The 12,380-nt window shown below is 34.1% G+C and overlaps 1 protein-coding gene across 1 annotated transcript in view; it reads right to left on the bottom strand.

Moving 5' to 3' along the window:
• Positions 1 to 1,420: 1,420 nt before the first annotated feature.
• Positions 1,421 to 12,380, bottom strand: part of LOC145260503 (vesicle transport through interaction with t-SNAREs homolog 1B-like) — a 49,337-nt gene continuing 38,377 nt past the window's right edge. Inside the window, exons 5-7 of the mRNA XM_080118619.1 lie at positions 11,357 to 11,530; positions 7,014 to 7,075; positions 1,421 to 1,819 (exon numbers count right to left, since the gene is read on the bottom strand). Of these exons, the coding sequence (XP_079974745.1) occupies positions 1,723 to 1,819; positions 7,014 to 7,075; positions 11,357 to 11,530 (333 nt within the window). The 3' untranslated portion in view covers positions 1,421 to 1,722. The remainder of the gene's footprint in view (positions 1,820 to 7,013; positions 7,076 to 11,356; positions 11,531 to 12,380) is intronic.

A 12,380-nucleotide genomic window follows, 5' to 3' on the forward strand; every position in this document is an offset into this window, starting at 1 on the left:
GGTGACAGTGGTTAACAACACAGACTGACGACCTAAGTGTCCCAAGTTCGAATCCAGTTCATTCCACAAAAATTACTTTCACTTAGGATGTTGGCAATCTTCACATGGTCCCTCCCGTAAGTACCTGATGTCTTTCTAAAAAGAACTCTTATTAGAGAAATATCAGGGAAACCAATGCTAACAATAGAATATTCAGATTCATACAACATGATGATTTTAAAAAATCTCATAATATTCATCTTTCAATTGAGAATCTATTCATCTCATTAGAAAATCAAATCTTTCTATGAGCATCTAGCATCTGAACAGTGACTGTCACGCCCGCCATTTTGGAAAAAATATATAAAGAAACAAAGGGAAATAACTCAACAATAATTCATACTAGATTTACGCTGTAATGCCTAAAAATTCCTATTAATTGGTTAAAAATTATTTTCTTTATAAAATTAAAACTACTTGATCAATGTACATTACTTTTGAAATATCATTTTTTGTCACCAATACATATACCTTTTTATTTATATGGAGTAACCACTTCACTCAAGGATAAAGGTTAATAAGTGTACAGTAGTCACCGAGACAACAATGTATTAATAGTTAGTGGTAGAAATGGATTATTTAGGGAAGGGAGCTCACCAAGAATTGGTTTACATTGGACTTAAGGACGACCATATTGTAATCAGGTGGAAAGCGAACAGTTCTACAGGCAGTTCTAGGAAAGAAACTTTGTTCATGGAGTTTGCATTTAGATTTAGGAACAGATAAAGTGAGAGAAACTTGATCGTTGCAGCTAGATAAGTGTTTTTTGTGAAAGTTTGGTAGGAAATGGGGCCATAGATTGAAGCTCAGGCGAGCACTCACCATGAAAATAATGACAGAGCAGAGGCATGCTTGCAACATCTCTTCTGTGGGAAAGAGGTTGCAGAGAAGAAAAAAGGGCATAACCTATGTTTCGAAGCCGGTTTTGACCTTTGTCAGTACAGGATAGGGTCTCCGAGCAGCCCTCACCCAGATATGAAACAGTACTCTATTTTATGACATATCTGGTTCTTATACAGGTAGAAGATTGCATCGGAAGCAAGATACTTTCTTGAGCAGTAAAATGATGCAACCATTTTTCCAGCGATCTTTGCAACAGATTTGACGAAACTCTTCTATTTCAGGTTAGGAGCAAAGGTCAGACCCAGAAGTTTGTCAAAACAGGAAGCCTCTTTTAGATGAGAGTCATTCATATCAATAGGCGCCAAATGGGAATCAGAGCATTGGTAATGAAAAGATACAGAAATTTTTTTTTTTTTTCTTTTTTAAATAACCAAATTTTCTTTAGAATTCTGATGAAAACAATCCATATGTTAGATAAAATAAAATAAAAATCTCATCATAAGATTTAGCGAACATATGTGAATCGAAATAAAAACTGTTGAAAATATTAATTGCATTCTTTTATTTAAAACGAACATAAAAATTAACAAAAAATTTTATTAAGAGAATAATTTCCGTAATAGAATATATTTATCGTGTGATTGTGCATGAATTTCTTTTAAATTATTTATATACATTGTACACTGCTGCATATAGTTTATCATATATATATATATATATATATATATATATATATATATATATATATTCTTGTATGATATATGGCATTAGGACATTCATCTTGATGAAATAGCAACAATGCAAAGTCTGAAAAGAGGGAATTGGTCCGATGTGGTGGCATTACTTTTTACTGAAGAATTTCCAGTAGACAACTCCTACCAAAGCGCCAACCTCCACCAAAATGATCACAATTAAAATCATCTTATCTGTCATTACCCTGGAAAGATAAAAAATAAGATGAAAAAAAAAAAATATGGCACTTGTGCAGAATAATGGGATTTAAAACAAACACATTTCAGATAAAAACATTATTACGTACTTATGTGTCATTTCGGAATTATTATAAATTACAAAATTTCAAAAATGATCCAGTAGAAAAGTAATTACAAATAAAAATAAAATTTATCCAAATATACTATGCTTTAATGTGGAACAGTTCTTTGCAATCAATTTTGTATGACAAACTAATTTATCTCCCTTGTTTTCGTTTAAAATTTGTGATTTTAAAAGAGAAAATGTCGAACCAGTAGTATGATTTTTTTGTAAAAGCTAGATGTAGAACCATTTTCGTAATTTATACTTTTGACACATTGATACAATACAGAACTATGTAATTTTTTTTCTTTACCTGAAATGCGTTTGTTTGAAATCCCACTATTCTGCAGACACACTAAACCAAAAGTTAAAGCAAATCAAAGATTAACAAAACAAAAGCTTTCCCCCAATCAGGCAAAAAAAAAAAAAAAGACATTTTCTTACTGTTTTTGTATCTGTTCCAATATTATACACTATCTTTTCTATCCTCTGAGAAACCCTTCTAGACTTTTGCAGTTTTTATTTTTGTCCCACTCCAAAGTGCCTCCTTTTGGGAGGGAGCTGAATATTCCCCCACATTAAAAACAGACCCTGCGTTTAACTCTGTTCTTGTGGGGAGCTAAGTAAATACAGACCTTCTGACTGAAACCATCTATAATATAAATCTCACCTGTTTAAATGTATGTATGCATGTAAAACTTTCAACAGAAGCGACAGATTTTCATGAGATCGGTATCATTTTGAAGCTCGACCCTTCGGATGATAAATATTGAAAAATTGGCCAAAAATGTTAAGGGGGTCGCTTTTTTTTTTTTCGCTGATATTTTCAAAAGTTATCCCCTCTTTTCGATTGTCTAGCCTTAATTTAAACCTACGTCACTTCCAGTTTAGCGATGGACGCGACAGCAAACAGGTCACATTTTTTTTTTCATGTGCTTTTCCTCCTCCGTGGTACGGGTTCGAGCCTGCCTGCCTACTACCATTTTTATATATTTATTTTTTTTTTGCTCAACACACACCACCTCCAAACACTCGGGCAACGCCACACACCCAGGTTAGTTTATAATGAATTTCAACTTTTGATTAATAATTTGATTTTTGGTTAAATCAATCCGTGTTTACTATTCTCAAAAGCAAAATCAAATATATCCACAACGCAAAATTATAACGAAATCCAGTCGGGTTCGATAATACAATAACAATATAAAAAAAAAGGCTGGGTTTTTACAATATCTCTGACATCATAAGGAAAATTGCTTATCAAGGCCAAGAGGCCACTCAAGGATATGGGTTAATGAGTGTCCAGTGAAACATCATAATGGTCAGTGATGGTGGAAATTAAGTACAAATTAATTATTTAAGAAAACGGCCCAATGAGAACTTGTTTACGTTGGAGCTGAAAATGATCATGTTATAGTCATCTGGGAAGCAGCTCCATGGTATTGTGTTCTATATGCGAACAGTTCTAGGAAAGAAGTTTTGTTCATGGAATTTTCATTTAGTTTTAGATATAGATAGAGAGTAAGGATATATACTGACAGTGGTTGTAGCTAGGCGAGTGTTTGCTGTGACTGTTTTACAAGGGAAACTATAGAATGAAGCTTTGTTAATATTTTTTCCACTTTCCTTTCCACCATGTGTTCCTAATTTATTCCATTACATGTTTTGAATTTATTTCTCCACACGTCTTAATTTATTTTTATTCTGCCACCTTGCCTTTTACTTCCGCCTTAATACTACTACGACACACAGTATGTATTTGTAACAAAGCGCATATGGGTGCGTGTGAGAAAATCAGCAGCAGCAAAGAATAGCTGGCCAGCAAAAATATTAGCAGCAGCAACTGTTAAAGCATGTATGTAAATTAGCAAGTCTGCACAAACTTGCCTCACAACAAAAGGAGAGAAAAATACACCATGTGGTCGAAGAAAGAAACAAGTTGTGTGCCAGGGAAGATGGATGTGGTGGCGAGAAGAAAGACTTAAAAAACATGTGTGTATATGAAAAGACTTTTGCAATAAAATGAAATGCGTTGTTTTGGAAGAACCATGAATAAATGCATTTTATTTGCACTTTATAAAAAAAGGTGCAAAGTCAGATTTTTATATTTTTTCCTTTGTTTGCTTGTTCCTGCAACAGTACCCACGTTACATAATGTCTTCCTCTTCTTACCACTATTTCTCGACTCCCCACCCCCCTTGAATTTTTTTCTTCATTACATTGTATAAAAATGTAGAGTTTTGTTAAATAAAGCCAAATCATGAACCAAATATGGTCAACCCATCTTGATCCAGCTTTAATGACGTGTTGGTGTCCTTATTTATACTAGCATGTTTGATTATCCACATTTCCATAAACTAATTTGCTTCTTATGCAGAATTCCCCCAAAATTAAAAATATCTGTATGATGTACTTACCAGTGGCAAAACAAAAATATCATATTCCAAAAATTAAGTAAATTGATTAAGTAGTTTGATTTTTAGAAAATCATTTTAAGCAATTAATGGGAATTCATGGGCATTACAACATAAATATAAAGTTTGAATTATTGTCTTCCTGTTTTATCATTAGATGGTTTTCAAAATGGCAACCACTCTTCGGTTACTAATAAAAATTTAACTTTCTTATTTAAGAGTAAAACAACTTGATCAATTTATGTGATTTTTAGAAGGTGATATTTTAGTTTTGTCATGGGTACATAGATCATACATATTTTTCTGTACTTTTGTTTTTTAATGTAGGGGATATTCTGGAAAAGAACCACTAATTTTACATGCATATATTCTATCCTAAAATGAAGATAAATACATTATCAAGATATATTATTTTTTTATTCTAACAAATGTTTATAAAATATTTTGGTCAATCTTTGTTCTTACTACACATGAGATGAATGAAGGTGTAATTCAGATGTTAAGACTTGGATTGTTATCATTATTACCGGTTTTCATAAACGACTTTCCTGGTGCAACTGTGTCCAAGATGTGTACATCTGTTAATAACACTACGCTATTCTTAAAATGTGGGAAAAACAAACACACACATACACAAGGCAATGGTTGAATACATAGAAAATTCCCTCAACTCTTGTGGAATAGGTGTTACATGATAAGGGCTGTCCCCTTTTCATGTAAGTATAAAAATAGAGAGATTTAGTTAAAATGAAAATGAAATAGAATAGACGAAATTCGAACCTCGTAATTTAGGTTTAGAAATAGATTACGAGAGAGAATTAGCAAATGGAATGTAAAAAAACAAACCATTGTTAAGCTTAGAGATAAAATAGTTTTAAGAAAAGAATGTGCATTGTCAATTCTGTTATGAAATTCAATTGAAGGAATGCAACTATAGGATAATTTAATAAACATGTTTTTAACATATTGGAAATATAGATTACTAGGAATATAGGTTAAAATTCCTTTTGTAAACAAAGGAAAAAGTATTGGACACGCATTTCCAGAACACGTGAAAGAAGACACATGTTTTAACATGTGTATGACATCATGGAAAATGGGAAGTTCTCGATATAGAGAAACTTTAGAGTTAAGCAGGGAGAAACTGAGGGAGAGTCTGAGAGAGAGTCTGAGGACGACAGACGACAGTCTGGACATGGGAGTCGAACGTCCAGAAGTGAGACGGTCACCTTTGAAACATAGAATGTGAAGCTTTGAATCTTGACTCAGAAAACCACAACCGGTCGGAAAAGAAATAAACCCATCATGTGTTTTTATAAGCGTCGTCTTTGTGTTGTAATTCTACCAAAATGTAAAGTGAAAATTATCATTATATGTCTTGTATATCATGTGTTTTAAAATGTCTTTACATACACAATGTGAACACTAAGACTGTCTCAACACTACCTCCTCACTAACACTTCTAAGTATGAACATTTTATATATATAAATCTCTTCATAGCACGAACACAGAACTCTTAATCTCTCTTAATAAGACTCTCTAAGAACCTCTTTTAATAAGAAAATATAACATAGGGACAAAAAAATGGTTTGTAACAATTAATGCTACTAAGACAAAGCTACTTTCCTTCAACCATCTAGATGACATTTGATGCTCCTAACCCCTATGCTTTCATATTTTCTTTTAACAATTATAAGAAATCTTCTCAATCACCTTCACAGGTAACATGAATTGGAACAAATACTTAAAATACATTGCCAAGGCTGCTGCAAAGAAGATGTGTTCTCTACTGTGCTAGAAAAATTCTCTCATCTACCTGTATGCTATATCTCAGCTGGTGCACCAACCCCTAACCTCTTCTTTTCAGATAGGATCAAGGAAAGAGTCTATCAGGCATATGTGCACAGTAGGTATTTATTTGCTTCCCCACGTAAGCAAAATGTGACACAAGGTCGGCTTTATGTGAGGTGAAGGGGGAGGGAGGGGAAGGGGATGGTACATATAGGGTTGCCCCTACATGTACCAATAACCAATTGCCACAAGGGCAATGGTCACAAAGTGCAACATCTGCCGGAACAGATACTACACTATACTATACTATGTGCACAGTATGATGATTGTTTAGTTCTTTCCCACTGCAAAAACTTAGACACCAGGGTCAGAAAGTGGGACTGAGAACTCAGCGCCCCCAGAGGAGGGGCACTCTGACCTGTAAAAATGGCTGGGTAGGGAAACCCCATCGAAATTCTCTGGTGAGGGTGCCTCAGGCAATTATCAATACACTAACTCCTTTTCAAAGGCAAGGCCTAGGAGAGTGGACCTCCTAGAACTGCACAGAACTAAACCTCTAACACAAAATCAACAGGAACCAGATCATTACAGAAATGGTCTAATCTCTTGATTTTGGGGGCTGGAGATAAAAATCCCTATGATGATGTATGAAATTAAAATATCCCTGTCGAGAGTTGTGGACATGCGTTACATGCTAAATTCCATGCAGATTCCAACAGAAAAGTTCTTGAATTTAACAAAATACATCTGAAGAAGGTCGGAAGTAACACTAACCGAAACATTGTGAAAATAACACTCAACATGAGAACAGTAGTCCGAAAAATACAAATACAAAAAAAAAAAAAAATGTGTTTTTATGCTACATCCGCCTATTTTTATTGTTTACTTACCGTCGAGCCATCGTTCGCATAATCCTTCGACTTTTACTAAGATTTGCATCCGTGTCGATCAGCTAAAAAGAAATAGTAATGTTTTAGCATAAAATTCTTTATCCATGTTTTTTTTCCTTTCAATATATTTGCAAAATTATTAAACTAGAAAAGAATAAATCAAATATTTTGTTCTGCGTCAACACAATGTGAATTATTTGATTGGTTTTTGTTTTGTTTTATAGCATATCAACCTTTTTCAGGTTATTTAATGCCAAGTTATTTTGGTAAGTTTTTATGCTTCAAGTTCTTTATATTTTCAAATATTTATTTATGGTACTTGGTTTAGTTTGGTTGTTTTGTAGAGGAAAATTGTTTGTGGCTTTGCAGAAAATTTCTAAATAAACATTTATTTGAAAATAAAATTACATGCGATACATTTATAAAAGTAAATAAAAATATTTATTTGAAAAAACAGTTTACGGATATTCTTATTATATTTAAAGTCAATACTAAAAAGAAACAAATAATAACTGAGAATTTTTTTCATCAAGAATGCGAAATTGCTGTAACCATCTACTTCTGGTACTTAGTGATGATTACAATGAGTGAATATGCCGTATATATGTATGTGTGGGTACTAGGACTTTTTCATAGTAAACATGAAACTTTTTCATCCTAAATGCTATGCAATTATACACAATGTAGAAAAACTTGCACAATTAGAACTGAGCGTAATAGTTAAATGAAACCAATCATCCAATAAGAAACCATTAATAAATGAATAAATTAATTAATGAAAGTTCAGTTTTCAAATGGATATGCAAATTATTTAACCTTTAACAAATCACTCATATATTCCTGGCAGTATATCAAGTTCATTTTAATCTTTAAATGGAAAAAGTGGGATTTTAATATCACTGTCAGTGTGAAAAATAACTCAACAATGTGCATAGACAGTATATCAGGGTTTGTGTGCATTTTTTGTATGTCTGGCAAAAAAACTTAAAAATGACAAAACAAATACACACAAACTATTTTCTTGATTGGTATTGTCCTAGATAAATAAGATCTCAAATTTAGAAAAAAAAATATTCATATAAATTGGCACAGATTTAGTAAGGGGGGGGGTCTGTTTTTCAGCCAAATTATGTCATAACTAAAGGGAAATAATTCTGATTTTTTTTTAAATCAAGAAAATAATTCCCTTATGCCGGTTCATTCCTTGAGGAATCTATAAAAATAAGGTGTGTGTGCATGTGTGTGTGTGTGTGTGTGTGTGTGGCCCCAAGAGAAGAAGAGATAGGTAAATTTAATAGAAATATGTTACACTTTTATGCTAGTTTATAATAATGGAGAATTTTTTCTTTTGTTTTTTTTTTGTACTCAACCAATTTGCTCAGACTTCTCAGCCATAGTTTTTAACTTATTCATTTTGAAATAATTGTCTGCCTATTTTGTTAGGATATGCATGAAAAATAATGCCGAATCCAGTAATTTTGGTGAAAGTTCTTAATATCTACAAATAGTCAATAGATTCTATTTTGTATACAAATTTTTGGTGGATTAATTTGTTTAGTAGGCATAAACTTTGTAAATAGTCTAAATATTCTATTTAAGTCAAAGATGCTACCAGTCAGGGTTGGACCTGGTAGTAATGATTAGGGCTATGACAACAGCATATTTTTTTCATTGTTTTGACTCTTGAGTGTGTATCCCTTGATATCTTATATGCTTTTAAATAGAGTGATGTGGTTTTCAGTTAATTAACTGTGTCTGTGTCGGATATATACTCGAGGGTCAAAACAATGAAAAGAATATGCTGTTGTCATAGCCCTAGTAATGATTGTGCAACCACTTGCTCCCTCATTCAACATCAATCACCAACCCCAATACTATTTCCATAGTCTTCTTCTCTTTCATCTTCTCTTCTGACTATGTCCTTCCAAGTGGAGCACACACTGGCTCACAAGTATAGAAAAAAATAAACAAACTCAAACCACAGAAAACACAAACTGGCACATTCTGTAGTATCAGTTGTGCTCTGAATGTGTGTGTGACACCATCGACCCTCTTAGTGTTAACGCCCGCATCTTAGTTGTCTTTCGATGCTTCATAGTTGTCAGTTGATGTCAGCTCATCTATTCCAAGCCACAACTTTCCATTAACTGTCCTCAACTCAAAATTATCCTCAACTGTCGCAAACTCACAAAAGTTCATAAACGATCTATAATCGTTTTAAACAATACCCCCCCCCATGATAAGAATGGCTTTCTAAAATTTTATGAAAGTTTGAATTATTTGGAATATCTCCTTTGTCCTCCAAGCTATTTGCAAAATGGTGTTGAGAGATTGTTGACATCATGGACAAAGTGAGGAGGGTAGAGCGGTAGCTCTAGATATATCTAAGGCTTTTGACAGGGTATGGCATGAGGGTCTTCAAGAAAATAAGATCATACGGCATAATTAGATCCTTCTTAGATAAGAGAAAAATCCAGGTTGTCCTTGATGGTCATACATCTAAACAATATGATATAAATGCGGGAGTGCGTCAGGGGTCTATCCTTGGACTTCTGTTATTCCTAATATTCATAAATGACCTCCCTGACAAAACTGTCCGTGAGATAGGTATGTATGCTGACAACACCACGCTCTATAACAAACACAACAGGAAAACAAATGAACACATATCTAAAGAAATGGCAGAAACACTAAAGGAAGACCTCCGATCCGTAGTGGAATGGGGACAAAAATGGATGGTCACATTCAATGCTGCCAAGACTAAACTTGTTTCCTTCAATAATTACAAAAAACCTTCCCTACCCAATAACTCTTTATCTGAAAGTACATCTTTTAAACTCCTTGGCCTAACGTTCACAGGAAACATGAGTTGGAACAATTACATTGTGAACATTGCCAGGACCGCTGCGAAGAAGGTGGGTTCTCTCTACCGTGCTAGAAAGCTATTAACTCCTGAAAGTATCCCATACCTCTATAAGGCCACCATTCGCCCATGTATGGAGTATTGTTGTCATATTTGGGCTGGTGCATCTGCCACTAGTCTCTCGTTCCTAGACAAGGTTCAAAAGAGAGTCGCTAATCTGATAGGTCCTGAACTGTCAGCTAAACTTCAGCCTCTGCCACATCGACGAAATGTTGCATCCCTCTGCCTGTTCTACAAGTACTTTAACAGGAATGCTCTGACGAAATGCAAGCACTTGTGCCCCCTCGACGTAAATACCCCCGACAAACCCGACAAGCAGCTAAATCCCACCCCTTCACAGATCCCTAGATGCAAGAGAGCCTTCTACTCCAGTAGTTTCTTCTCCAGAACAGCTAGACTTTGGAATTCCCTTCCAGATCCCTGCTTCCCCGACTGTACTGACATGCAGAAGTTCAAGTGCAACGTGAACCGACATCTTGCTGTCCAGCTCCCTACAACAAAGTGGCAATGTGCCTTGTTTGGAGTGGGTATTTATTTGCTTCCCCACTGAGCAAATTAGGCACAAGGCCGTTTTTTATTGTGGAGATAGAGGGAGCGGGGAGGGAAAAGGGGGACCAGCTCCCGAGAGGTGGGAAATGGGAGCTGGATAATAACTGTTGGTATGAAGGGTTGCCCCTACATTGACCAAGGTCAGATACGTGGGGTTACCTCCATATATGGTCTTTGCTAGTCATAGCTTGCAGCATCCGTAGGAACAGATACTACACTTTGATCTTGTCACCCCGTGCCGCCGAAGCGGGGTTTGGGGCAGTTGCCTTGTTTGGAGTGAAAATTAAAAAAAATTATTAAAAAAAAAAATTATTAAAAAAAAAAAAAAAAATTTTTTTTTTTAATAAAACTACCTGCTCAATTTACATGATTTTTAGCATCCAATACTTTCTTTCAGTCACTGGTTGATTTTTCTTTATTTTTATTTTGTTAGGGGGAGAATTATGAACTCACACTGGGGTTATTATTGTGAACAATGCAATAGTTAGTTATACGTTCGGTAACTGGATTATAATGCATATGAGGAGGAGGAATAGCTTAGTTCTATTCTCACTATTGTCACACCCCTCGAGACTAGCATCGACATGCAACAAAGTTCATTGTATAATAAGGAATGGAGTACTTTCTCTACAATAAAAGTAAGCCCCCCCCCTCATTTTTTTGTGTGATTTGGAAGACATCTTTTTGAAAAAATTTTTTTTAATTTTTTTTTTTTACAAAGGAGTCGCCACTTATCAAGACCCAGAAGTCGCTCGAGGATAAGGGTTAATAAGTGTACAGTAGTCAATGAGACAATGTCATAATTATTAGTAGTGGAAGAAGATTGGTCTTTCAGCCAACTCGCCAGCAGTGAAGTTTTCTGAATACTTACTCTTCCCTTGGTTCTGTCAAGGACATCTCTCTGTCGACTGAGATCCTCAATAATGTCTGTACCAATTGCATCTGTCTCGGAAGCAACCTGTTGTGATCTGGCTATACTTTCAGATGTCCGGGTTAAAGACTGCATTCCTGACATCAATTTCTGTCGATTTGAGGCCTCTATTCTCTAAGAGTGATTTGAAAGAACAAAAGATATATAATTTTAAAATTCTTGTGAAAATTGTTTAAAAACAATAAAATAAAAATGAATGACAAAAAGAAAGAATAAAATAAAGCACTAATATTATTTTGATTATTCGGACTACTATTCTCATCTTGAGTGTTATTTTTATGTTTTAGCCGATGTAATCTTCAACCATTTTCAAGGTATATCTTGTTGAACTCCAGAATCTTTCTCTAAAATTTGGGAAGCTGCATGAAATTTTGAACTGAATTCTTTATTTTATGTGGTTGCATGTTCTTGTTCCGTCAGCCATGACCGGGTAGAAGTCTTGAGTAATTTGCAATATTTTTTAAATTAATTTAGTACACTGCTGTAAATCATCTTTTATTTGTGTGTGTTTTTTGGGATAACAATCCACATTTAACCTTGAAAGAAAATTGTAAATTGAAAAGTTAAAATCATTGCATCATAAAATTAAAACTAGGTATAAAAATATTTTTTGCAGCTTACATTACAGTGAATCTGTTGAAGAAAAGAATTATTTTTAGTTTCTTGATTTGCGAGCATATTTTCAACAATAAAATGAGCATAATATAATTCATTAAAGTTTTATTAAAAAAAAAAAAAAATGCTAGTATATTTATTTATTCACTTTTGTTTTTAAACTAAATTTAAAATTTAATTTTTAAAAAGATTACAAAATTGAGATATAACCAAGACATAAGAGAAAAAGGAAAAGAAATATTCACTATATAATATAGGCCAATGTGTGTGTGTGTGTGTGTGTGTGTGTGTGTGTGTGTGTGTGTGTGTGTGTGTGTGAGTATATTTAGGCAGCATGTTCTTGTTGAAG

The sequence above is a fragment of the Euprymna scolopes genome, chromosome 36 (assembly GCF_053919585.1).
Source record: "Euprymna scolopes isolate OS-2025 chromosome 36, ASM5391958v1, whole genome shotgun sequence".
NCBI lineage: Eukaryota > Metazoa > Mollusca > Cephalopoda > Sepiida > Sepiolidae > Euprymna > Euprymna scolopes.